The 27,911-nt window shown below is 42.5% G+C and overlaps 2 protein-coding genes across 4 annotated transcripts in view; one reads left to right on the top strand and one right to left on the bottom strand.

The window, feature by feature from the left end:
• The window catches only part of mapk8ip2 (mitogen-activated protein kinase 8 interacting protein 2), a 36,573-nt gene extending 14,333 nt beyond the window's left edge, over positions 1-22,240 (top strand). The window contains exons 3-15 of one of the 3 annotated variants that reach the window (XM_070550393.1): positions 9,599-9,832; positions 9,918-9,996; positions 10,804-11,028; positions 11,891-13,933; positions 14,027-14,135; positions 14,248-14,453; positions 14,857-14,932; positions 18,760-18,932; positions 19,016-19,125; positions 19,255-19,377; positions 19,469-19,539; positions 19,627-19,725; positions 19,947-22,240. In XM_070550393.1, the coding sequence (XP_070406494.1) occupies positions 9,599-9,832; positions 9,918-9,996; positions 10,804-11,028; positions 11,891-13,933; positions 14,027-14,135; positions 14,248-14,453; positions 14,857-14,932; positions 18,760-18,932; positions 19,016-19,125; positions 19,255-19,377; positions 19,469-19,539; positions 19,627-19,725; positions 19,947-20,019 (3,621 nt within the window). In that variant the 3' untranslated portion in view covers positions 20,020-22,240. Of the gene's footprint in view, positions 1-9,598; positions 9,833-9,917; positions 9,997-10,803; positions 11,029-11,890; positions 14,136-14,247; positions 14,454-14,856; positions 14,933-18,759; positions 18,933-19,015; positions 19,126-19,254; positions 19,378-19,468; positions 19,540-19,626; positions 19,726-19,946 lie in introns of all 3 variants that reach the window. The other 2 variants (XM_054733642.2, XM_015964690.3) reach the window with 2 other exon arrangements.
• A 1,031-nt stretch (positions 22,241-23,271) lies between these two features.
• arsa (arylsulfatase A) lies at positions 23,272-27,006 on the bottom strand. The gene is made up of 8 exons (XM_015964689.3): positions 26,724-27,006; positions 26,330-26,570; positions 25,774-25,992; positions 25,507-25,676; positions 24,388-24,512; positions 24,186-24,313; positions 24,001-24,103; positions 23,272-23,864 (listed from the first exon to the last, which is right to left on the bottom strand). The coding sequence occupies exons 1-8, from the start codon at positions 26,942-26,944 to the stop codon at positions 23,569-23,571; spliced, it is 1,503 nt and encodes a 500-aa protein (XP_015820175.3). The 5' UTR covers positions 26,945-27,006; the 3' UTR covers positions 23,272-23,568.
• Positions 27,007-27,911: the final 905 nt, after the last annotated feature.

The following is a 27,911-nucleotide window of genomic DNA, read 5'->3' as shown; positions in this document are numbered from 1 at the left end:
TCAGCAGCTCCCCATCCCCACTGTAAACAGTGTGAGCGAGTTGCTGCCTTCCTCTCCTGAGGCGCCGGACAGTTTGCCAGAACCTCTTTGGAGCCGATCGATAGTCTTTCTCCATGGCCTCACCAAACTCCTCCCACGCCCGAGATTTTGCCTCGGCAACTGCCACTGCTGCACCCCGCTTGGCTATCCGGTACCTGTCTGCTGCCTCCGGAGACCCACAGACCAGCCACGCCCTGTAGGCCTCCTTCTTCAGCCTGACGGCTCCCCGAACCTCTGGTGTCCACCAGCGGGTACGGGGGTTGCCACCACGACTGGCACCGGCCACCTTACGACCACAGCTAGCAACAGCCGCCTCGACAATCGCAGAGTGGAACAAGGCCCACTCGGACTCAATGTCCCCCACTGCTCTCGGGACGTGGTCAAAGCTCTGCCGGAGGTGGGAGTTGAAGACCGTCTTGACAGGTTCTTCTGCCAGGCGTTCCCAGCAGACCCTCACTATGCGTTTGGGTCTGCCAGGTCTACGCGGCATGTTCCCTTGCCATCTGATCCAACTCACCACCAGGTGGTGATCAGTTGACAGCTCCGCCCCTCTCTTCACTCGGGTGTCCAAAACATACGGCCGCAGGTCAGATGATACGACTACAAAATCTATCATCGACCTGCGACCTAGGCTGCCCTGGTACCAAGTGTACCGATGGGCATCCTTATGTTCGAACATGGTGTTCGTTATCGCCAAACTGTGGCTTGCACAGAAGTCCAATAACAAAACACCGCTAGAGTTCAGATTAGGTGGGCCGTTCCTCCCAATCACACCCCTCCAGGTCAAGCTGTCATTGCCCACGTGAGCATTGAAGTCCCCCAGCAGGACAATGGAGTCCCCTGATGGAGCACTATCTAGCACTCGTCCCAGGGACTCCAAAAAGGGTGGGTACTCTGAACTGATATTTGGTCCATAAGCACAAACAACAGTCAGGACCCGTTCCCCGACCCGAAGGCGCAAGGAAGCTACCCTCTTGTCCCCCGGGGTAAACCCCAACACACAGGCAGAGAGTCTCGGGGCTAACAAAAAGCCAACCCCAGCCCTCCGCCTCTCACCCGGAGCAACTCCAGCAAAGTAGAGTGTCCAACCCCTCTCCAGGTCTCGGGTTCCAGAGCCAATGCAATGTGTCAAGGTGAGTCCGACTATATCTAGCCGGTACCGCTTAATCTCTGCCACAAGCTCTGGCTCCTTCCCCGCCAGCGGGGTGACGTTCCATGTCCCAAAAACTAGTTTTCTTGTCCGGGGATTGGACCGCCAAGGCTCCCGCCTTGGTCTGCCACCCGATTCGCATTGCACCGGACCCTTCATGTTCCTCCTGCGGGTGGTGGGTCCACAGTTGGACGAGCCCATGTATCCGGTTCGGGCTGGGCCCGGCCGGGCCCCATGGGCGAAAGCCCGGCCACCAGGCGCTCGCTCACGGGCCCCAACCCCAGGCCTGGCTCCAGGGTGGGACCCCGGTAACCCTCCGGGCCGGATACTCCGACTCTTCGTTTTAACCGCCATGAAAGATCCTTCGAACCGTTCTTTGTCTCACCCTTCACCTAAGACCAATTTGTCATGGGAGACCCTACCAGGGGCACTAAGTGCCCCAGACAACATAGCTCCTAGGATCATTAGGGCACTCAAACTCCTCCACCACGATAAGGTGACGGTTCAAGGAGGAGAAAATTACATATATAAACTAATATCGGGAAAGGAGTTAATCACACCAATAAAGATTGAAAATAAAATCTAACAGAATGGTGACATCATGTCCATTGATTCGTATCATAGTTCATCGATATCCAGTATTCAACCTCAAACCCAGATTCTCAATCCTTCGTTGCAGAGTTCATAGTCACTATACAATTAAATGTGTAAACAAAAAAAATTTCAGTTTCTTCTGAAAAGAAATGTTATTACTTTCAAAAATTAAAAATCTAGGTAATGCATTCCATGCAAGCATAGCTTTATAGTAAAAAGATTGTTGAATTTGATTTGTTCTACTGCGTGGTAAAACACATTTCATCTCAATTATCTGTCGTGTATTATAAGTATGATTATCTGAAGAAAAAAAACAATAATTTGCTATGTTTAATTTTTGGTGTTTTTGTAATTATTATTTTCCTCACAGTTGTTACCAAGAAATACTTCAATCTACTCTTCACATCAAGCCAAGCAAGTTTTTCATGCATGGTTCCCACATTCGTTCTGTAAGGGCAGCCTAAAACAATACGAGCAGCTTTATTTTGTGCTACTTGTAGCTTATGCAAATTATTTTCACTTGTACTGGACCAAATAATAGATGCTTGATCTACACAATAAAGCACTAATGATTGAACAAGGCATTTAAGTAAATATTGTGGTATAATATTGGTGCTCAGTGATGGCAAATTCACGGACTCGAAAAAAAAGTCTACATTTTTTATTAACTCTAGGTCAAAGTGAGTTCAAAGATCAAAAACAAAAATTACGTTTTTGATTTTTGGATCAGTCAGTCCAATCTGATCAGCCAACCTTTTAGAAGTGAATGTTTCCAGCTTTGCACAAAGACTTACTTTGATGGATTCATTTGAATGACTTAACATAGTGAATAAATAACAATAACACTTTATCATTCCAGTCTAATCCATCCATCCATCCATCCATCCATCCATTCATCCATCCATTCATTGGGATGTAAATGTTTTATCCTGGTGGCACTGAGCCACAGCTGCAGCAGAGGGTGGATGACCCAGTGCAGTTTGCTGCTATGCAGAGACATCAAACTTCCCTCCCTCCCTACACAGAGTGTTGCTAAGAGACAGAGCTCACACTCCCTTCTCCCTTTTATCTTCATTCCTCTCCCCCTTAAAGCCTCCCTTCTTCATCTTTCTTCCTCAGTCTCTCTTCGCCACCGAAGGTGTCTGCGAAAAAGGATCTAGCTCAGTGACTCACGCACGGTTTGAGGCGTAGGTTCCTGAGCCACAAATTGTGCTTCCTTTACTTTATCCCATGAGGACAACACATTATGAAAATGAAAATGCTGTTTTTGGGGTTACACGTGAAAAGAAATCACAGAGACAGATGGCAGTGTTAGTTTTGGACTTGTATCAGCACCTACTTTCTGGTGTGTGTCCCACCTACACATGTTTAAAACACAAACACATCATCAGAAAATCTGATTGCTCACCTCACTAACATGAAAGAGCAGAGTAGAGACAATGTCTGCCCTCGTTAGCTTGTATCATTGCCCAGGGGAGGAAATCTTGCTGACATGGGATTGATAGGACACACACCCAGGTGCCCTCTAAATGCATCTGTGTGTGTGTGTGTGTGTGTGTGCACGTGTGTGTGCATGTGTGTGTGTGTGTTTTTGACAAGAACAGAAAGGGAGACAGAGGATTTCATGGACAGCGGGCTTCCTCTTGTATTTGATTTTGCTTGCATCAGTAAAGTGTGTGACACTGTCAACGTACCATCACCGGCAGTAGTTTCCCCTTGCTGAAGCTCACCCTGCTGATGGAGACAGAGGCTTGAGGGCTTCTTCCTAGTATGAGCCAATCACACAGAGCTTCATACTTTGATGGTGAAGAAAAGCAGCAAATCTAAATAGTGAGATTATCCTCCAGCTCTAATCTTTAGCTCTGATAAATGATAATATATATATTTATATATATATATATATATATATATATATATATATATATATATATATATATATATATATATTTGCTTTCAATTCTTAATCTTTACAGGATTAGTATTTGTATTGTGATAGGAGTGTGTGTAAGGTTAGGGTTGGGGTTGGGTTTTGGTTCAGCCAAATAGCTTGTGGGTTGTTTATTTTTGTTTTGGCCTCTACATGTTTAAGAAAAAAAAACAGCTTCACCCCTTTACATTTTTTCATGGGGTTCACATAAACACACACTGTTTTTTGCATCTGTGTGTGTGTGTGTGTGTGTGTGTGTGTGTGTGTGTATGTTTATACACACACACACACACACACACACACACACACACACACACACACACACACACACACACACACACACACACACACACACACACACACAAAGGCTCTTTCTTGAATTATCACCTATTACAAAAAGGGTTTCATAAATCACAAGCTGTTTTTAAAATGTTCTTGTAGGGCTGGGCGATATGGCCTCAAATTTATATTGAGATATAATCTGAAGCATGTACGGTAACGATATATATTGCGATATATTTTTTTACTCTTTTTATAAATGTCAAAATGACATGTTTTTAAATATCCTCATGTGGCAAATATATGCCACTTGAGGCATATAGGCCTGCTCCTCCGCCCACTCCATGCTTGCAGTCACCGCCATTCTATTGCCCCAATGTCAGCAGGGTGCACATCTTAGTGATGTTATGTGCTATCGTGATGTCGCGGTATTGCGAAATGGCCAAAAACTCTTATCATTACCCAATTTTATATTGTTTCTACCTTATATCGTTTATATTGCCCACCCCTACGTTCTTGTACTTTAGAATATTTGATCATTTGAGAATTCTGTGGAATCGCCCTTTAACCAAATGCTGACTTGCAATTTAATCAAACAACTCGCGTATAGTGTGTGTGCACAATTGATACTGACTTATCTGTGATCCATTAATACGTCTGTGACCATGTTACTAGGGTCAAAAATTGTAAATATGTGTTCTCAAAAAATAAATGTGTGGTTTACAAACAGACGTGAAGATGTAGATGCCCCATTGGGTGCTGGAGAGAGTAACAGTGCCGCCGCCATATTAGATGGGTTCTTCATTCTCCAAACCCAACTAGAGTCAATGCAGAGTGAGCAACTATGCCTGCTTTTTCTGCATTCTACATTTGCAGCAACAGGCGCACTATTTAAAACAGATTGCATGGAATTACTATTGACTTTTGTGGCCTACCTGTCAGGATTTAATATTTTAATATATTTTAGTTCATTATATTTACATTTATAATATCATGCCATACCACAGGGGTAGACAAACCTGGTTCTGGAGTGCTGCTATCCAGCATATTTTAGTTTTTTCTGGTTCCAACACACCTGATTTAAATCAGTAGGTGATTACAGGCTTCAGCAGAGCTTGGGAAGCAGGTGAATCAACCAGTCATTTAGGTGTGTTGGAGCTAAAACAAGCTGGATAGCAGCACTCCAGGACCAGGATTGCCTTCCTTTGCCATGCCATATGTCTGATTTTGTGAAAAAGCATAATAAAATGTGTTTTCTTTTAAATTGGGTAAACACCTTCCTCAATCGAAATAAACGCACTGGGAGTGAATGGAGACCCATCCAAGATGGCGACCACTCTATTGGGCAGCACCAGTCCACAGTGCGCTTACATACATGATGTCTGTGTTCACTGCAGAATTAAGTGTGCATTATTTGAAGGTTATAACTAGATCAGCATTTTATCATCTTCGTCAAATAGCCTGACTCAGAGCTCTCATGTCCAGACAAGACGAGAACTTATTCATGTGTTTATCTCCAGCAGGCTGGACTATTGCAATGGTCTTTTGACTAGTCTTCCCATAAAGCTGGGAAGACCAAGGCCAACCAAGAGAACCGAGCACATCACTCCTTTTCTTAAATCTCTACACTGGTTACCAGGAAACTACAGAATCAATTTCAAAGTGCTACTACTAGTTTGTAAATCACTTAATGGCATGGGAACAGAATACATGATATCGGATCTCCTTCAGGTATAAACACCAGCAGGGCTTTGAGTCATCGGTTGATTTTAATGTTCTTGATATAACTGCTAATGGAAGCACATTGAATTGCCGCTGTGTATGAAATGTGCTATAAAGCTGCTTTGCCTTGCCTTATTTGCAACTTGTGCAGGATCCCCCACAAACATCCCAAATGGATTTAACCACACTCTTGCCACTGAAGGGAAGAGTCTGCAGTTTTAGAGCAGAACAGTCAGACTGCAGGATCGTCCATACCCTCATGCTGTGAAGGTCTTAAACACCCTAGTGCATATTACCGTTTATATCGTATGATGCTTCCAAACATTATTTAGTTATTTTCTGTTTGCAACGTGTTATCCCCCCAAAACAGCACTCCCAGGTCTAATCCAGAACTATATGTGCTTTTTCTCACCACGCAAAGAATTAACTTCACACTGTCTACTTCTTTTTGCACATTGGTTTCTACAGTATCCAACATATTGTCTTGTGTTTGTGAAATATACATACTTTTGGTGGTAAATGTATTTTCTGGATGATGAGCTGTTTGTGTTTTATTTTTATATTGACTCACTTCTATGGTCAGCTTATCAGAAGGCTATATGTTTTAGAAAAGGAGTACAGAGGCAAAACTACAGAGCATGTGTAGCTTTTACATAATCAGCCACGGCGAATGATGAGATCCGCTCTACACATCAGCAGTCAATGAGCTGCTATTATTTAGTGTCCCTTGTCACTTTCACTACAAACCCCTCCTGTTTTCATTTCACTCGTAAAATATTTAAAGATCTCTTCATTCTCAGCATCCACTTTTCTTCTCTAGAAATTTATTATTCCCTCGTTCTCCCTTTGGCTCAGAGATCATGCGTCTCTCATGGTTTCTCCTGTCAGCTCAGTGAGCAAGAGAGCCCTGAGTTTGACCTGAAGTCTCTACTTTATACGCTGGTGGATCATTTAGAGCAGAGCTGCAATCTACAGCAGAGTCAATAAGTGTAGAATTAGCCATGCTGAGCAAGCATGCAGGCTTCTAATCAGATATCAGAAATATGCTCTGCCATGGAATATTCTGTCCTACATTTTTCCCTGTGAACATTTACATATACGTGTACGAGTAGATTTAATAAGAAATTCTATTTACTGTTAAACAATTCACACCTGGATATCCGAGTGGATGAACGTGGGTTAAATTCAGTCACAGTGCAGGAGTACAGGTTTGTCTGCTGATCCGCTCAGTGGTGGATGTCCTTGGAAACTGGAGACTGCAGGAATTGATTCTTGCCAACACTTGACTCTTGTTTCTGTTTTTTCATTAATGAGCTTCTGTCAAGTGGCCTTGGTAGTTAGCTTGTCTCCGGACTGTGCAAATCTGTGGCAGATGATGGCGTTTAAACCATCATGTGGTTAAATATGCCATAAGTGATTGTTAATTATCAGTGTGAGATCCTATTTCCTTGGTTGCACTCTGACATTCAGAACAAAACCTCTTTCCCTCATTTCACCACATCTAAACAGCCAAATCATCATCAAAAGAAATGGTAATAAGGTGAAAGTTTGCATATTCATACGAGCTCCCTAGGTAGTTGACAGAGTGTTGGTTTTAGTTGCTGTGGCATAAATTGAAAGCACCAGGCATCAGCAGAATGGCGTGTGCTGCGGTAGGGTGGGTGAGAGGGGGAGTTTTGATTTCTCCATTAAACAGGCGGCACTTAGAGGCACAGAAACTGCTGCGCTTGTAAAAGTGAGAAAAGATCAATCTCGGCATTGTTAAAATCGAGAGCAGGGAACTGAGATGATCGGGGTAAAAATTATACACAAATGCTGTTGTTGTACCCATGTGTTTCAGGTCAAACTGCGCCTTTTGCTTAGGGGTTGTTACAGGTGAAATTATGATGTGATGAGGCACAAATGTATGGGAGAGGTCTTCAGAGCTGATGTAATTGTTCACATGTTCGAGATGTGGTCATTTGAATGTCTAAACTATTTAGTGTTCCACTTTCCAGAAAGCTGATAGCTGCTTGATCCTCTCTGGTCTCATTACTCACCAACCCTGCTGCCCTGTTAATCCCCTCTAGACTGTTTCGGTCAATGCTGATAGAAAAGCAGAAATCACCATGTTAGGATCGAGCCTTTTGACCCACGACTTGCAGAATCACAGACAAAAGTGAGTGAAAATAATATATTAGTTATTAAGTTTGACGAGGCTGGGGAGACGTCGGAGGAGGGCGGTTCTGGCAGCGTTCTGAGACAGAGAACAAGAATGAGTAATGTAAAGCAGATGGGGAAGGTGTGATTAGAATGGAGGCTTACTGATTCCAGTAAGGTAGTGGAGCGCTGAGAGGAGGCTGGGAGCTGAGCACCAGTTCCAGGAGCTGAGCGGGCAGGTGAGCGCAGGAGAGCAGACGGCCCAAGGGAGAAGCGGCGCGGCGGGTGGACAGGAGATACGGAGCCTCCTTGTAGTAGCAGGTGAGAGTGCAGGTTGACGAGCTGGTAACAGGCAGATGATGAGAGTACCTGGGCGGGAGAACGGAGGAACGGGACAGTTGATGACGAGGTTTTAACAGGATGCAGGAAAAAAAAAAAAACTAGAAACAGATCTAGAGCTGGTGTATACTACCCAATGTGAGTAATCATCCGGCACTGGTGAGTTGTCACACCGCTCCTTTAATCCCCTGCGAGCTGATGAGAGAATTCGCAGCAGCTGCTCTCCGGGCGCGCCCACCTGCAAACAGGAAAACTCATGGAGAGGTTAGCTCCACCCAGTGTGACACCAGTAGTGCTCAACAAATAAAAAATTGGATGTGATATGATTTCATGATTTCTAAAGTTATTTGGCAAAAGTCCTAATAAAATTATTGTCTGACAGACTTTAAAGGTTTGGATCGTTGAAAACCATTTTTCAATTATTATTTCTGATTATAATCGGTCACTCTGAGTTTTTCATGCAGGGTGAACATGAATAAAGTCTCCTACATCTATCTCCTGCATTAGCTCCATATAGAAATTAGACAGTGGAACTCTAGCATTAGAAAAGCCTGAGAGATCTACGTCACACTGTCACTTAGCATTCACAGACTCACCCATCTTAACTCGCGATGGGGAAGGCTGTTGTTAGCTTAGTGTCCAGGAAACAGCAGAGAACGCCTCGACTAGTAGAAGCTAACCATTAGCATTAGCAAATCTGCCACACAGTAGAACTCCGTCAGGCTTGTGTTTTTGTGGCGATAAAGCATTAATGTTGCAGAGCAAATGGAGTCAGTGGTAGAGTCGTGTTACTGCTAGCCAACCCAATGTGAGATGTCCAAATATCAGGAACAAAGACTCCATATCTTGCAGTCGGAAGCCCATTTCTCCTCTGGCTGAATTGTACTTCCTCAAAAAGGAGCATCTGAGCTCTGTGTGTATGTTTTTTTTTGTAAATAAAATGTCTTGTCACGGGAGCATTAATACATGATGAATAACAAATTATACTTCAACCATAGTTGGTTGTAGTAAAAAAAATTGTTTTTTAGAATTAAAAGTTTTGAGGAGAAGTAGTGTAATCGATAATGGGATTCATTTTGAAACCATGAACTGTGCACACATTAGTGAATGCACATGATGTCGACCCCTGCAGAGCTCTGACTTTTGTTGTATTTGTGTGTTTCACACACAAAACTCTGTGTAATTTTTAAAAGTGAAGCAGCTGCCATCCATCTGGCTTCCTCTAATTTAATCTCACTTTCATGAACTTGCTCTCTTGCATGTTTTCACCCTTGTTTCCAGAACACAAACGGCTTTCATAAGCGTTGCTTTTGTCTGCTGAGAGTCTGTGAAAATGCTAATTGTTGCTAAATTTAAAACAGGTGGTAATAAGTAGTTTTCCTGTTTTTTCTTCTGTCCGGTCCTTTAAGGATTCCCTCATCCTGGAGAAGAGTGACATGCACCACCCCGTCTGCTCCTTCCAGGATGACTTCCAAGAGTTTGAGATGATTGACGATGAAGACGAGGATGAAGATGTGGATGAAGATGAGGAGGTGGACCCCGGTGCACCCCCGTCTCCTTCTGCATCTCCTCCTCCATCTCCCACTCTTGGCACTCTGAAGAGCAGGCCCACTACACTGAACCTCACTACTGCTGTGTCGCAGGTAGGCAGACTGAGTGTCTGGTGCTAATCTTGTATTTTTGAAATTGGCACGTAATGTGTTCCTAATGTTTTGTTCCTTATATCAGGATTCGCTGAACAACAACAGCAGCTTGTCTCCAAAGAAAGGAAGCTGGCAGGACTCTTTACGTAACCCGGTGTCTCAAGGTGTGATCACCAAAACCTAACTATACATTTCCAAACACACACACACACACACACACACACACACACACACACACACGCACGCACGCACGCACGCACGCACGCACACACGCACACACACACATTCTTGTATTTGTACCCGTGTTAGGACTGCATTGGCTTCCAATCATTTTAGTGAGTCCACAATGCCTAACCCTAATCCTAACCCTAATCCTAACCCTAATCCTAACCAGTGTATTCCTAAAGTTGTCAGTAACAAAAACTCAATTCACAACTTATCTGTAAGCTTAACCCCAGGGAGTACTCCATATTAGGACCGGGTTTTGGTCCTAACAAGGACCATCGGTCGTAAGAAGGTTAGTAAATATCCCAAATCCGGTCTTCACAAGTGTACAAATACAACCCCCCCCCCCACACACACACACACATTTTTTTCTGTTTTGAATATGTATATATATATATATATATATATATATATATACACATATATATATATAATTACTTTTCTGTTCTGAATTCAAATACTATTTAAAAGTATTTTATTTGGAGCTTCAAAGAGCTTGAATTTACAATAATAAGGTCCATGTCTATTTTTTGAATCTGTCTCATAATTTTTTATTTAAAAAAGTTTCTTTGGGACAAATTTTCTTGAACCACTTGTAATTATCAAGATTAATTAACTGCAAAGCCTCTAATTAATTAGGTAAAATATGTATACAAGAAACGTTCTTTCAGATATTTTTTTTTTGTCAAGGTAAACCGTTACACTAGGCAACACATAGAAAATAAGACAATCAATATTACCCACAGGGTGTCTGTCTCCAACCCACTCATGTCTGGAAGATGGTACTCATGTGACAGGCCACTGCCAAGCTTCTCCAGTTTCCCAGGCTCCAGGGTCTCAGAGCAAAGGTGTTCCACCAAAACAGGCCGTTGAGGGGGTGAACACCCAGTCTCCTCACAGGCCCCTCCTCTGTGACATGGAGGGCAACAGGCGAGAGAGACCAGAATATGGTAACAAGGACGACTGCTCCTGTAATTTCCATTTCATCCCATTCTCATTAGTGTTAGATTATGTGGTGTATCTAAATTCTGGGAAAAATCGAGTAGATTTGTCTTAAATGTGTGGAACACTCATTTAATCAATACAGAAATCAGTTGGAGAAGACAGTAGCTTCAGACGGCATGATTTGGAATCTTATTTCCTGGCATTTGGACATCTTGTAATGTGACTCTACCACTGATTCTGTTCGCTTTGCAACACTAATGCTTTATCTCCACAAATAACACAAGCCTGAAGGAGTTCTGCTGTGTGGTGCAGTTGCTAATGCTAGCTGTTAGCCTCTATCAGTCGAGACATTCTTTGCTTCCCTGTCGCGAGTCAAGATGGCTGAGCCCATGAATGTTAAGTGACTGTGATGTAGATTTGTCAGGCTTTTCAAATCCTAGAGTTTCACCATATGCAGGAGGTAGGTGTAGGAGACTATTTTCATGTTTAGCCTGCATGAAAACCTCAGAGTGACAGATTTTAATCAGAAATAATCTTTAAAAATGTTTCTTCGGTGTTCCACACCTTTAAACATGCTATTTTCAGTGGGTATTAAGCAAGACAAATAACAGTTAAGATGCTTTATATTTATCAAATAAAAGAGTGAGACCCCATTATTTTGACGTGTTGGGTGAACGCTGAAGTTGTAGGATGACTGAGCTCTTCAACTAGACAATTTTCTGGGAAGCTCTTCAGGCTTTGAGTGATAATTCTTCTAAATATTGCCTCTCAACTCGCTACATCCATCACAAATTATCATCTCGCTGTAATCCACTATATGATATTAAACACGTGTGCTTTCAGTTTTCTGAGCCCAGTACTCTTTCTCCAAATCCTTTCTGTTCACAGGCTCATTTGGTCATCACAGGTCCTACAAAGACTCTGCAGGTTATACTGAACCAAAGGGATACCCTTCAGTCCACACAGGCAGAGTACCATCCATAGACGAGCACTCTCAGTGTTCGGACACGGAGGTAGACCATGACCTCAACAATGACCACAATCACAAACACTCAAACCGGCGCCTTACAGACACCTACACAATCACAAGTGAGTCGGGTATGGAACAAGAAAATGATCTCGACCCAGATGGAACCAGCCATTGTCTTTCATCCACGGCACCCATGGGAGCCAACGATGGTGCAGATACCCCCCTGTCTGATGAGGAGCTTGAGAAAGACTTTGACGTTGAGTTTATGTGTAAGGAGACCTACGAAGTCCTGTGTAAAGAAAATCCATCATCATATGTGGAATTCCCCCCCATTGAGACCCTCGAGCCTGCATCCTTCTCCAGCTATCAGTCGTCAAGCCGCTCAGAAGCTTTTGACCAGTCCAACAGTTCAGAATCACCAGCAGCATCTGCTACTGTTACTGCAGCTAACGATTCCTCCTCTCCATCTTCAGACCCAGGAATAGCAGATATGAATCAACAGGGTTATGTTACCTCAGACCAGGACAAGGACCTCAGCTCCCCAGGTTCAGATTCTGATGTTGAAGGGGAGCTGGAGGCAGCGTTTGCTTGTGGCGGTCCTGTGGTTTCCAACATGATTTCCTCAATCTCAGAGACAGAGCTGGACTTGACTAGTGATGAAAGCAGCAGTGGGCGTTCCTCTCACCTCACCAACTCTATTGAAGAGGCCAGTTCACCAACATCAGACCCGGAACTGGACCCAGATACAGAGTTAGAGCAGGACAGTGGAATTGTTGGACTGAAAGCATCACTGCTTCTGGGTCAGCCCGACCCAATCAAAGAAGGTTCTGTTGTACCCTCTCCTTCCCCTCTCCCCTCACCAACTATTGCTACACCATTCCCTGCTGACTCACCTGCCTTAACCTATGAGGAATATGATAGTCAAGCTCTGATGGGGTTACTGAATCTGGATGGACTGTCTGGTGAGCACCAGGCTGATCCAGATGAAACTCTACCTCCAACCCAGTGTTGTGAGGATCGCCTGTCCAGACCGATGGTGCTTGAGATAGAACCAGATCACGGTCTAGAGAGCTTTAAGCGCTCCTTCTACCTGCCAGTAGGGCCCAGGCTAATGCCAAACGCAGATGAATATGACGAAACAAGTGAGGGAGACTCGGAATCGGAAAGTGAAGATGACCTGAGTGAAAACTCAGATTCTCCATGGCTTCTTAGCAACTTAGTTAACAGAATGATCTCAGAGGGCTCGTATCCCATCAGCTGCCCTGAGGAGTGTTTCAAGAGAAAAGCATCTGTGTCCGACACCATTTCACCATCGTCAGACATCGGGGAGGGAGACAGTTTCAATGGCGAGACCCAGGAGAAAAAAGAAGAGACAGGGGGAGCACAAGAAAAGGATAACGAGGGTGAAGGGTACAGAAAGGAGAGGGCAGAGCCAGGGACGAGAAGCAGGAATGGTGAGTCTACAAAAGAAGAAGAAGCAGTGATGTGTTCCAATCTTTACTTTAACAACCCAACTGTTAATACCAGTGCTAGTCTGGTTTTAGAACGCTGTGCGACGAATGAAAGAGAAAGCATAGATTTAAACCCAGTGTATCCTACAAAGGAATGTGACAAGAACGCAAAATATAAACCTTCAAAGAATGCTGGAAAACAGGAGGATGAAGAACCCAATAATGACTTGATGATGCTGGCATGTAGAAAAGATTTGGACTCACCCAGCCTTAGTGAAAGTGTAATCAGCGACAAAGATGAAGGTCGAGAAACGGATCCCAGGCCAACCAGTCGTTCAGCAGCCTCTCTTGAGCGAATCACAGAGGTCAAACACAGTTTGACACTCGACATACCCTCTGCTCAGACCAACCGCTGCTTTAGCCTCACGTACTCCACGGACAACGACGACGAAGAGGAGGACAGTGACTCCTATCCTTTCCTGGGCGGCTTGAGGAAGCAGTCTTATAACGGTAGTGATTTAGAGCTTGACAGCTCGCCACCTGTGGATTCCAGTGTGCAAAATCATTCATTACCTGACCATGACCTCCCACTGTGTGAGAAAGATTTTGCCCTGAGGCAGCCAAATGAAGATGATGGACTGGCCTATGACTCCATGAAGTATACGTTAGTGGTGGATGAGAATACAACACTGGAACTGGTCAGCCTTAGAAGGTAAGCCTGACATTATCAAAATGCCAGAAATAGAAACCAGCGGAGCATTGAGGATCCAGCTCAACACATTTTGTTAATGTTACAGTAAAGATTGAACTGTTTGTTTTTTCAGATGCACTTCAGTTCTGAGCGATGACAGTGAGCTTTCCACTCCGTGTGACGAGGACGCCTTGAGGACAGGTGAGGTGGACTATATTCATAATGATGGGGAGGTTAGACCGGAACTCATCTCTTCTGAAGACTCGTCTCCTGAGGCTGACCTGCCGTTTTCTAAGAAGTTCCTTAACGTGTTTGTCAACAGCACGTCCCGCTCTTCCAGTAAGCAAATTTTCCTTGCAAGTAGCCCTAACCCTAACGCTAACCCTAACCCATCCTGTGTTTCTTTTAGTATCAGATAATTTTAGTACGAGATTATTTTAGCTAAAACTCTCTTTCCACTGCCCCCTACTATGGATATACCACATCTATGTCAGCATAATGAATTAAGGTGATCTAAATTTGGCAGGGAGCCATACACAGTTAAAGTATTCCCCCAGAAGATCATTAATCAGTAATCATGCTTGGACTTTAAATGATGTGTATAATAAATAAGAGCTCACTGATTAGTTTCTTTACCAACAATTCCAGTCATCTTTCAGTAAGACTTTCTGAAAAAATGGTGAAAGAAAATAAGAACCTCAAAGAAAAAAGAGGATGCCATTAACACTGGTCTTTCACGTAGGCACCGAATCCTTCGGGCTGTTCTCTTGTACCATCAATGGAGAGGAGAGGGACCAGACACACAGGGCAGTCTACAGGTGAGCTTTTAATCACCCTGTCATTTTAACAGAAGTAACTATAAAAAAGTAAGGCAAAAAAAAAATCAGTTAACCCCCATTGCGTTTATTAAATGTGGAAATTTAAGGGGTAAACTGTTGCTATTACTCACGTCATTGTGCATACATGTGCTAGCTTTAGTTGTTTTCATAAAGTTTCACATGGAAGCTGGGAGTTAAAATGGTCTTCTATACCTATTTCCTGCATTAGAAAAGCTGTCAAATCTACATAACAATATAAGTTAGCATTCATGGACTCACTCATCTTGGCTCACAACGGGGAAGACTGTTGTTGAGAGGAGAGCACGTCTCGACTAGCAGAAGCTAACTGTTAGCATTAGCAACTCTACAACATAGCAGAACTCCTTCTGGCTAGTGTTCTTTGTGGAGATAAAATATCAATGTCGCAGACAAACTGAGTCAGCGGTAGAGTTGTGTTGCTGTTATCCAATCTGAGGCGAAATGTCCAAATATCAGGTAAAGTTACCCCGACTCTCCACTGGCCATAGCGTCATTCCAGCCGCGAGCTCGTTCCTAACCAGGAGCACTTCTGATGCAAAACAGGAGTGAAAACGTTCCACACAGCTGATCCCGTGATGTCACGAAATCACGGGAGAATTGCAACACCACTCGTGGTTCCACACGTCCACACACAATAATAAACAAGGAGAAAGACAGGTGCATACATGAAATGTCTGTTTTATGTTCTGTTTACATCGGTGACAGAAGTTCACAGAAAATGACACACTGCACATGACCTTTTCATGAAAGTTTCATGAACGTGTTTGTCTTCCTGACTGGCTCGATCTAAACTGGAGTTTGACGTGTTTTGGAAGCGTTGTGCGTCAAAAATAGACTTGAAACGTAATGATAGCGTGCCCTCACTTCTGGGGTGCGTCCACGACATCACACTTAGCTGCTGGTGGAAAGGGACTCATCCACTAAAACGGCAGCTAATTGCTGCGTAGTACGTTTCACGGCCATTTTATGCAGTGGACAGCCGGGATTAAAGTCCCATTTCACACACTGGTGAAATTACATCTTCGCATTTGACCCATCACAGTGAGCTGCAGCAGTGGCTGCGCTCGGGAACTATTTGGTGGTTTAACCCCCCAATCCAACCCTTTAAAGCTGAGTTTCAAGCAGAAAAATATTGGGTCCCATTGTTTAAGTCTTTGGTTAACCCGACTGGGGTTTGAACCTCATTCTCCCAGTCCCAGGACAGACACTCTCACAGTAAACTACTGAGATTGGAGACTCCAAATCTTGCCGTGTTGTGCTCTCCACTGCTCCGACCGACTTCTGCTTTATGAAACAGGAGCGCAACAGATTTTTTCCCACAGGGAAGTAATTTATTCTATAGGGAAACAAGTGACCTTAGTCTTTAAGAGAGGATGTCACTGCACTGCAGTTGAAATTAGGACCAACATACAAAAGATGAAAAGCAAATTTTCTTGAAATGTTAGGGAGGAAACAGTTCTTTAATTAATCTCTGTGCTTCACTTTAACTGATATAATTTTAAACATGTTGTAAAAAATAATTTGACTAATTTAGTCTCAAGTAGTGAAGGAGGCACCATTTAACTGTGATCTGTACTCACTCGTAAACAGGCCATCCCTCCATTCTTGCAGGTTGTTACATTGGTATGAATTTATATACAAAAGAATCATCCACGGCTCCCTCCACTAGCAGGGAGCGGCCCGCCAACTTTGAAGTCATAAGTCCGGGTCATTTATCATTAATCCTGCGAGTCATTTTAGCTAATTTCTCAAGAAAATAATAAGAAATATGAAGATGTTGCAAAGTAGCCCTTTAAGTAAAAATGTGCAAATTTTATCATGTGTCATTCACAGCCGAGTAATCTACTAATGTTTAGGTAATGATTGTGGGTTCTCTCTCTCTCTCTCTCTCTCTCTCTCTCTCTCTCTCTCTCTCTCTCTCTCTCTCTCTGTCTCTCTCTCTCTCTCTCTCTCTCTCTCTCTCTCTCTCTCTCTCTCTCTCTCTCTCTCTCTCTCTCTCTCTCTCTCTCTCTCTCTCTCTCTCTCTCTCTCTGTGTGTGTGTGTGTGTGTGTGTGTGTGTGTGTGTGTGTGTGTGTGTGTGTCCTGCAGCAGTAGTGCATCACTAATTAGATAAGGGAGGAAGGCAGATGTTCTGGTTCCAGCTAGACTTGAGAGCTGCTGGGTGGCTAACAATAATCTGATCAGAAACCACCTGTGCCCATTGTTGGGGTTATTAGGAAGCGAATAATTTGTAAGCTTTTGCTTACTTTTGGATTCTTCAATAAATTCTGTAAATATGGGAATATTTACGGATGTATTAATTAATTAAGATACAATTAGGTATCGTCGGGGCACCACCCATTCTAATTAGAAAGGGAAATGAATCCAAAATTATTATCAGTCTATCTGAAATGTCCGTGGAATCCTAGGAGCAGAGATTTTCAGTCAACACAAAAAGTCACTTGAGACAAAAATCTGAATTTTATAACATTTAATTAAACAGGGATTAATAATGTAAAACAATTTGATATAATTGAAGATGTGTGTGTATGAAATCAGACCATGTGTGTGTGTGTGTGTAATCAAATGTGTGTGTGTGAATGAAGGGCGTATGAATGGGTCTTTGTTTTCCCAGGTGCGCGGGGAGTGTGTGTCCTTGGGATGTGCTGTAAGCTGTGACAAAACTCTCTCAGATGCAGACAAAGGAATTAGCTTGCATTTAGTGGCTTAAAAATTACAGTGTAACTGAACTTAAACACTTCAAAAGTTAACAAAACAACAAAGGTCACTCGTAAATTATTTAATCTAAACAGAGTCGATGCAGCCTGGCCACAGCTGACCGACAAACCCAGGTTAAATAAATAATAAACAAAAGATCTTACTTCACGGTAGATGTATGACATATTTGGTTACGAAAAAGAGAAAAACCGGAGCTACTTTTAAGCAATAGCGCGGTGTTATTGCTTGTTTGTGAACTATAAGAAAGGGGAAAGATAAGAGAGGAGATAAAATAAAGTCAAACTCTTGCGTGAGCGAACCAAAGGCGTCCCTTTGTTCTTTCGCGTTGCAGGTCATTGTTTCTCCGCACAAGTGTTTCTCCAACTGGCTGGACACAAAGAGAGCAAAGTTTCGCTTCGTGCTGACTTTATAACTTACAGCGTCTCCGTGAGCTTGTTGGAGCTCCGCTCGTTTCCAGCCAGGTTCTGATGGTTTCGGAGTTGCTTTTCCAGCGGCTCGGTGTTCGCACTCTTCAGCCCCCAGGCCTCGTGCACACGTTATTCGGGCCGTAGTCAGCGATCGTGTCCTTACAGCCAGTGATACTGGGCAAAAGAACGCTAAGTTTCGTTTTTAGCTGAAATGTATAACTTTCAGCTGGTTGTTGTTGTTGTTCGTGCTCCGCCTTGGCAGTGACGTCATCACATTGCTTCCGTGTGCCAAGCATCATGGGAAATGAAGTATCTCTGGCGCTGATGGTGGAATATGCTCGTTCAGAGCAATTTTTAGCACAGTCTTAGGAGAAAATCACTGCACAGTAATTTCCTTATGAGGGCAGACCCTCAACACCATGTTCTTGCAAACACACACACACACACACACACACACACACACACACACACACACACACACACACACACACACACACACACACACACACACACACACACACACACAAAATACTAGGACATTCACTGCTTCAAACTGACATCTTGAGGTCTTTTCCCTTCTGAATCAGTAGAATGGGGATGCTTTTATGCCTTTTATGCCATCCAAATGCACACTATTAACAAGATGTTGCTGCTTTCTGCAGGTTTATTCCCAGACATGCAGATGAGCTGGAGCTAGATGTAGATGATCCTCTCTTTGTGGAGGAAGAGGAGGATGATTATTGGTACAGAGGCTACAACATGCGGACAGGAGAGAAAGGGATCTTTCCTGGTTTCTACGCCCAAGAGGTCATAAGCCAGTTGAAAGAGTTGCAGGGTGAGTGGAGAGAAACTGCTTTTTGTCCCTTTCACCTGAGAATTCTCCCCTCCAAAAATGACGTGTTCTGTCTGACCGCTCAGGCCTAAAAAGGAATCCAGCATGGATCGAGACGTTCAGTGTTCAGTTTTTGGGGTCCGTAGAGGTGCCATATCACCAAGGCAATGGCATCCTCTGTGCCGCAATGCAAAAGGTAAGAAGCAGGGAAAATGTTAAAGCAAATGTAGTGATTCAAAACAACGCCACACCTTCTACATACCTGGCTCAGGTGTGAACTCAGGTCATGTGTGAAGCATGCGCTTTTTTTGTTTCCGTCTGTTAGATTGCGATATCGAGGAAACGTACGGTGCATGTGCGACCTCCATCCCTGTGTGAGCTGGAGATCAGCTTGCAAGGAGTTAAACTGATCATGAGCCTGGAGGACGACTATGACACCCTTGATGAGGTAACGATTAGTAAATCAATGAATCAGTTTGCCCTTTTAGTATAATATTACCTCTCTAGGGATTTGAACCTGAGATCTGCTCCATCCCTAGTACGACAGGTGTAGCCACTTCTTCCAGATGAAGAACATCTCCTTCTGCGGATGCCATCCGAGAAATAACTGGTAACCAAACCAGCCTTTTGGCCCTCGTGTTCCTTCTGAACATTGTGATATCTGACTGATTGCATCATTGATTTCTTCTCCCTGCAGCTACTTTGGCTTCATCACCAAGCATCCAATGCTGAATAGATTTGCTTGCCATGTGTTTGTATCCCAGGAATCCATGCGGCCTGTGGCTGAATGTGTCGGGTTCGTTCAGATTATTAGAATAATACTTACTTAGAATTTAAATCTGTTGTTATATAGAAATGCATCTGGCACAGCCACATCCCTTATTGTCAATGCCTAAAATCATCTAAAAGACTCCAAATAAAATGTATTTATTCATGCATTTTTATTCAGAATCCAAAAGCAACTCAAAAGTAAAGAATTTCCTTTTAATGTTTCTTTTCATCTGTTTATTTTTGCAGCCGCGCCTTCCAGGAGTACTACCAGGAACATCTGGAGTACGCCTGTCCAACCGAGGACATCTACCTGGAGTAAGAGGAGTTACCATGACGACCCTTTTCCTCAATCGCTTGCCTACATTTCTCAAGTTTACCACCAGAGGACGCTGTCAGTGTTTTTTTAATTTATTTTTCTCCCCAGCACCATTGTAAAATACTTTTCCTTTCTTACTCAAACAGGGATTCTGATTTCTACAATGAGCTAGTCATCGTGCTAATTGTGTTTGTCGCTGGTTTTTTTAATGATTTCGACAGATTGATTGCCTGTTTCTTTGATCTTTTTCTATTACATAAAACTACAAAGCTGAGCAAGCTCCCTCTTTTGAAATGCAAAACGTTATACCTACTACGGCTGTTTCACTTTCCAATGCATGGCTAGTAGGGTTACTGCACACAGACTCACACATATCCAAGTAAGCGGCAAGCAGCTCAACAATCTGCAAGGGAATCAGGAGGCTGGGGCTTCCGTTAACTGTAAATAGGTACTTTTATTCCTTGTTCAATACTGACTAAAAGCTAATTTGCTTACAATCGATGATATTGGAATTATTTAGACAGACTGAGCGGCCCTTTATTCATGCTTCCCTGTGTCCTGTACAAGACATTGTGTGTGTTGTAAATACATGTATAGAAAGTGGACGAACATCGCCTCATTGAGTCTGACGACGGAGCAGCTGAGGCAGAACTGATTTTAGTTTTGATGATGGTGAAAAATGTCTCACCCTGGCTGGTGTTGAAATAAGTAGAAGGGGGGAGAAAACAACTTGGAATGAACTTTTAATTTCCTTAGCTCGGCAGATGTTTTTATTCGCTTCGGATTAGATCTGATAACTGTTAACAAATGTAAAAGAAAATGTGTTCTTTCTGTTCCGTCCTTAAAGTTGCACTGATTGTTGACTTTTACCACAAGTAGCTTGAACAGCAAAACATGCAACGGGTAAGCGTGCACACTGCTCTACGAAAGTGGGACTTTTAGGTCAAAGACAGTCGTCCGACAAGCCATATCCTCACAACTCTGACTGTTTAATGCTGGTTTTTAGTGACGTGCTAGTTTCCATTTTCTTTTGACTTGGAAATTTCAATGAGGAAAAAGGAAAAACTAGAGTAAGCAAAATCTTGGTATCGCAGTGAAATCAGCTCCTCCACACTACGGAAATATCGAGGTTTTAAAGTTGCACAAAGGTCAGACCTGATCTCATTTTTTAAAATGATGGTAGATAAAATGGATGGTAACCAGTTTCCTTGTGTATTTGTTGCTGTTGGTGACCTATGCTGGGGTTGATACTGATACAGAAGAAGTTATCTTGCAGAAAAGGAAAAACATAGTGAAAATACACTATACACTAAAATAAAGTGAGAAAGACGCCAAACAACCCCCAACTATTGTCGTTTCAGACGCCGTTAACTTCTTGTTCGGCTTTCTGTCTAAAACCACAAGAACCAATGGGTCAAATCTGCAGCGGTTAACTGAATGTTGACATGGCAGAAAGAAGGGTATTAACTACATATATGTTGCTGTCAGGTAGGTCATGTATATAATAGCAAATCAGAGTGCTGTGTCATTTATGTTCAGTATGTTAATGAAAATACTATGAACGATAATTAAAAACGAACAAAAAAAAAAAGATTACAACCAGACTGAAACCCCTGAAAAGATAGAAAACACGTAAACATGTGACCTGCAATAACTTTATTTTTCAAGCAAGTGATGACACGAGGTGATCTCTCTCCACTACCTTCCCACAGGCTTCAGCTGCACATTTAGGGCACATTTATGAGACGTGACGCCACTAGTATGTGACACTTCCACCAACCTACTGACCGAAGCTGTTAAATGGTGACTGAGTCAGCTGCGTCTGGAAAAATTATTGTCTTGCCCATTATAATAGCTGCCTTCGAGTTCTAACGGTGTGATCCGTCTCTTGTTCTGTAGCGATTTGCTTCTGAATCTGTTTTTCTATCTTGTTAAAGTCTCTTTTCACACAGCTACACAGAAACAACCCTGGAGGATGACCTAGTCCTATATAGCCGCTGAGAAACAACAGTTAAACCAACTTTCCACTTTATTACTTCAACATGATTCTTCACTGTATACCTAGAGCAAAACAGTACGTGACAAAGCAAACATATCCTATCTTGTATCACCAAAAACATGGACTTGTAAAAAGAGAAAATTGAGAAAAAATGTAAAAATAACAATCACTCTGGCTTGTCATGGGTTTGGTCTTATGAATAAAATATATGCTTGATGTCTGAAATCTCTTTTGTTGTCTTTTTTGATCTGCAATGGCATTTTTTGTGTTATTGTGTGCTTTTTGTATAGAAACTTTAAAAGTGAAAAAAAAAACAATCTGAGTTAAATAAAAAACAAAATTTGAGTAGTAAAAGTCAGGCAACGTACTTAGTTAAAAATTAAAGGTGTGGATTACTGAAAAAAGTATTATTATAATCAATCACTCTGAGTTTTCATGCAGGCTGAACATGAAAATAGTCTCCTACACCTATCTCCTGCATTAGCTTCTGATAGGAAATAGACGGTGAAACTATGATGAGATTTTATTGTTTTGACTTTAGAGTCAGTTATTGATCATTAAATACACACTCCTGAACTTTGCAGATATATGCTCTCTGCCACCCTCTGCTGGGTAACGTCACTGTCGTAAAATCAAATCTCTGTCGCACATAAGAGGTATGTTTACTGTGTTTTCCAACTCGCGTGCCCAGACAAACACATCAAGCAGCGCTTCAGTATTGAATAAAGTTTCATCAGTACTGTATAACAACTGTATGCCCGACCAAACACAATAACCCCAGAAAATTCACTTATTACTCACCTACCCATTAGCAGCATCCAGCTCAGAATCCGTAGTACATGCTGTTCTTTCAAGAAGAGCTCTCCAGCGAGGAAAACCCGCCCCAATATAAACTCTAGTCTTTGCTCTTGCTCTATCACCCCCCCACCCCCACCCCACCCCCACCCCCAAACTGCGGGTCTACGTGATACTGCCATAAAGGAACACACAGTCGACTTTCGGCGTCAGACCGCGGGTCAAATTCTGTATAGTGCAGCAAACAGACATGGGACCCCATAACACTATCACATCTCTCAAAGTGAACATAATAGATGGTAGCATGGCCAAAACAAAAAAAACCCCATTATTTTAAAGTGTAAAAGTTGTGGAATGTCTTTAAAGTAGCTTCCTCTGAGAGCGACTGCTGAATGACAAGATGAAGAAACACTATCCCTCTATCTTGGTACCATGGTATTCCAAATAAGATTGATGCCCAAAACTTTTATTTTCTTTATTGAATTTTTCATCATGGTTTGTGTGATTTTATCTTTTTACAAAGAAACTTAAGTGTAAATTACAGTTGAAGTCAAATTAAACAGAAACTTTAAGTACAGTCAGACATGATTAAAAGTTCAAACACATAATTAACAGTAAACTTTCCTCACTGAGGAAAATGTTTTCAACATTTCTTTTTCAGTACATAAAGATGATTATTTGTTCAAAAGCGAGAAGTAATTTAATCAGTGCAGCATGATTCCCCACGTGGTCATCACAAATATTTTACACCCCGCTCATCAGCAGTGGCAGCAGCTCGGTTTGGGGCTACAATCAGGATTACAGCAGGGCTCCAGGTTCGGGTTACTTCCTTTTGATATTTGACTCTCGCCAAAAACCATGGTGGCTTCAAACTGGGCCTTTATTGTCCTTATCTGCTCCAACACAGCCTGGACGTCAGGTCTGTCCTTCAGAGAGATAGGGTAGCGCTCCGAGGGGTCTGCCTCCAGGTTGAACATTAGAGGAGGGTCGTGGCCTACGAAGGACGCAGATCCTGGACAGTCGTGGTCTGGGGTGCTGGCGCTGTGGGAAGCACCTGAAACAAAAAGACCCCTTATAGACATGTCTGTAATGGCCTTGAAAAACAGATATACAGAACTAGCTTTTGTTATTTTGAAACAGTAATCTGATAGATACTAGGTTGTTTGGGTGAGTTCTCATGCGTGGCCTACCTTGAGTATAGAAGTGGGCCTTGAACTTCCCCAGTCTGACAGCAAACAGGCCGTACTTCTCATTTGGATCTATTGGGTAGAACATCATTGCTTCCCTTTTACTCTGCAACAAACAGAAGACAAAATGCTGCAATCAGATGGACTTTGATCCAGTTTCAGAAGAACACAAGGAAGTCTGTAGCTACCTTTCCTTGCTTGAAGAGGATATCCGTCATATCAAACCCATCCAGCATCACTGGAGGCAGTTTAGCTCCTGCTAGGCTTGCGATAGTTGGGAAGATGTCTAATGTGCTGGCCATCTCATGAGTTACTCCTTAAAAAAATATCATGTTCTCAGAGAAAATACATGTTTCAGCATTTTTTTCTCCCAAGACTTCCTGTTTGTACCTGGCTCGATGAAACCTTGCCAGTAGGCGATGGCCGGCTCTCTCATCCCCCCGTCATATGTCGTACCTTTACCACATTTCAGGAGGCCAGAGTTGCCCCCGCGGGACATACGCATCAGCTCAGGCCTAGAACCCGAGACAAAACCAACACTGTGTTAGAGTTAGCTAACAACTTAAATGCAGCATCACGTAGGTGGGAGACCAACTCCAGAAACTCCAAGACAACCAAACCTTTCACTTAAAAAACTTTGCAAGGTTGCCTCTGCAGTATGTTTCTTTACTACTACATGTGTAAACTGTGACGAATCATCCAATCATCTCCTTTACACTTAGCATCAGCACATCCCACACACTTCTGAATCAAACTGGTTGTGCCTCTTTTCAAAGTCAAGTCCTACATCCTCACATGGTCTGTTCGTCTTATCCGTTAATGTTGTTGTCATGGCTGCCAGCCTGGGGAGTGAAAAGCAGGAGCCAGGATCACCCAGGTCTAGTGATCAGCCAGACACTGCCCCTCCTCCTCCTCTCTTCCAGGCTGCTGAGGAGCACAGCTGAGCTGAATCCTCCTGATGAGCCACACCTAGGATAAAGAGGCTGTGCCTTCAGCCGTCTGGGAGGCAGCAGTGCAGGGGTTCTGCTGTTCTCCAGGCCTCATTTTGTTTTCAACCCCTTTGAGTTGAAGAGTTTTAACTTTGGTAGTTTTAACTCTGAGTGCTCCACATGGATCTTTTGTGCATGTCACCTAGTGTTGACTGTGTTCGTTGGTTTTTAAGGTTAACTTCGTTTGTTGCAATTTTATTGACTTCGTTTTTGAAACACCTTCTGTTCCGGTAAAACTTGAAACATAAGTTTTAACCAGGTGTTTTTAATGTTGGTAACTGCTCTTTTAATGTTAACCTTTTTGAGTATTTTTGTTCAGCATTATTTTAATAATGCTCGCCATCTGTTTGCTTGTGTTTTAAATACCTTTTTGTACAAATAAACCCATTTTAAACTCCTCCGCCAGTTCTTATGTTATCCCCATCCTTCACATTTTACCATCTCATGTCGGGGACGTAACATAATCTTCAAACTTTTATGATTTCTAGTCTTTTATTAAACTATTTATCAGTCAACGAACCCGTTGTCAGATGTGAAGAGCACAAGTGTGTTGTTGATCACTCCCGTCTTCTGCAGGGTTGCCATCACATTTCCTACTGTGTTGTCCAATTCCAAGAGGGCATCTCCAAATGGACCTCTCAACGAGCGACCGGCTGCATCTGAGCCTGCATACTGTGGGTAGTGGGTATGCTGTACAGAGGGAGAAAAAGCTCAATCTCATATTTCCATATGACCACATATTCCTTGACTTTTGCACAGTTTTTAACACCAATCCATTGCTCCTTACATGTGCTGGATAGTAAAGGAAAAATGGTTGTTTATTCTTTGCTGACGTGGTTATAAATCTGGTTGCAAAGTCACTATACGCCTTTTCCAGCTCGAGGAAGTTTACTGGTTGCTGCTTGATGTTCTCGTTGTGAATCAGTGGGACGGTTACAACCCCAACGTCACATACTCCATAACACTTTACATCTGGGGGGAAACAAGTCAAGTTGTGGCAGGGCCCCTGTAAAAGAAAACAAATATACTGATATAGAACTTTCCTTCTAAAAAAATAATCACTGTATAATAACTTGTTCTTCCTGCCACGTTTAAATGTGAGCACAATGTTTGTGAGCTCTGCTTTCAGACCATATTTGGTCTTTATTAGTCTTTTCATGTCGTCAGACAAGTTTGGCAGTAATCAGGCATGTGTGGTTTGTGGAAATGAACTCAGCTTTGGAAATAATTAGATTTTCAACAGATAAGTCATGATTTAACAAGAAGGAAATTACAAAATGCAAAAGAGAAACAAAATCTAAGGGGTCAAAAACGTTTTCACAGCACCAGATCATCCTACTCACCTGATCGTGGGAGTATGGGACCCCCAGGTACTCATCAAAACCCTGTTTGGTTGGAAGAAACATCCCGTTGGAGCCTATTCCTAAATGCCATTTCCCCACAGCAGCGGTGGCATAACCCAAAGGTTTCAACACCTCAGCAATGGTGGTCTCATTCAGAGGAAGGCCCCCGATGGATCCTGGATAAAACACACCTGGGTAGACACCTGAGCGCGTCTGGTAACGACCTGTCAGCAGCGACGCCCTAACATCAAACACACAAACAATGCAGATGGGTGAGTGGAGAGGAAGGCGCATCGACCGATTGTTGTTCGATTCAGACTAAAGGAGTAAACGTTTATAGTGTTTAAAATGCGAAGGCATGTCACAGGTAATTATATCTAGGTCATAGAGATACCTGGACGGACTGCAGACGGGACTGGTGCTGTAAAAGTCTGTAAAGCGGAGTCCTTTGGCTGCCAGGAGGTCCAGGTTAGGAGTGAGCGAAGTGGGATGTCCGTAACAGCTCAAGTCTCCGAACCCCAAATCATCAGCAAAGAAAATGACAAAATTCGGCTTTGAGCTTAAACAAGAGCTAAATGTGCACAAAAGTAAACAGGTGATAAGTCTGCAGTCCATCACGGCTCGTCTTGTGTAATAACGTGATTTGCTGTCTTTTTACAATAACAAAGCTTTAGCAATGCTGCATTTGTTGTACCTCGGAAAAGGGAGTTTAAATCTTGAAATCACCATTTTCAACAACTGCGCTGAGTGTAAACGCTCCAGTTGCCTCCATATTTTCTGAAAAGTGAAACGAAATTTTCATATTTGACAAAAAATAAAATAAATAACAAATGCACTCAAATCACTGTTTAAATCAAGGAAAATGTGGATTATATATAAACCAGACTAAATGTAGTACTAGAATGTCATGTTTTCATACTGTTGATCAAAAATAATAAGGTCATTGTTAGGAAAAATAATGAAGTTGCAGATAAAAAAAAAACAAAACAAAACGTTATGTGATGTTTTATTTTGATTTCATAGACGTTCAAAGTGGAATTCCCATGTTTCTGAATGCAGCATGACAGTCACGCGCTTGATTGCGGAAATGACCAGGGGAAGTTACTCAACTTCTGGGCGATGTAGTTTTTTCCCCCACACATCACGTTGAACTACAAAATGAAAGGGAACCTTTTTTTCCTCGTTCCTAACGATTTAACTTTTTACGAGTTTGTTAAGTCCGTTTTAATCACGAGCTTTCGCCACAGTTCAGATCTTTAAAACAGCTTTTGTCAGTTTTGCTGGAACTTTTAATATAAACCAAGGTAAGTTAAGCTTCAATTGTTTCATTTCAATTAGATTATAAACACAATTACAGCTAAATTAAACCAATCACCGTATGTATAAATAAATGGGCCTCACTTAGCTAAGCTAATGAATACAAATGCATTTAATCATATTTAATTCAACATATGCATATTGCCTTTAAATTAGATCAAATCAATCACATATAAATAAACAAATAAATAAACAAACACATTCTTTAAATAATAACTGTTTCGACAATAAACATATTAAGAGAAACGTTTGGAACTGTTGATAC

The sequence above is a fragment of the Nothobranchius furzeri genome, chromosome 4, assembly GCF_043380555.1.
Source record: "Nothobranchius furzeri strain GRZ-AD chromosome 4, NfurGRZ-RIMD1, whole genome shotgun sequence".
Taxonomy (NCBI): domain Eukaryota; kingdom Metazoa; phylum Chordata; class Actinopteri; order Cyprinodontiformes; family Nothobranchiidae; genus Nothobranchius; species Nothobranchius furzeri.
Note: the sequence above shows the minus strand (reverse complement) of the source record. Positions and strands in the feature narration are given on the sequence as shown.

Bases quoted from the DNA above. Each gene is read 5' to 3' on its own strand.
- arsa (XM_015964689.3), bottom strand. From the start codon at position 26,944: ATGGACTGCAGACTTATCACCTGTTTACTTTTGTGCACATTTAGCTCT. The intron at 24,314-24,387 runs GTACAAACAGGA...TATTTTTTTAAG, and splicing joins GCAAGGTTTCATCGAGCCAG to GAGTAACTCATGAGATGGCC. The intron at 24,104-24,185 runs GTAGCTACAGAC...TGTTTGTTGCAG, and splicing joins TCCTCTTCAAGCAAGGAAAG to AGTAAAAGGGAAGCAATGAT.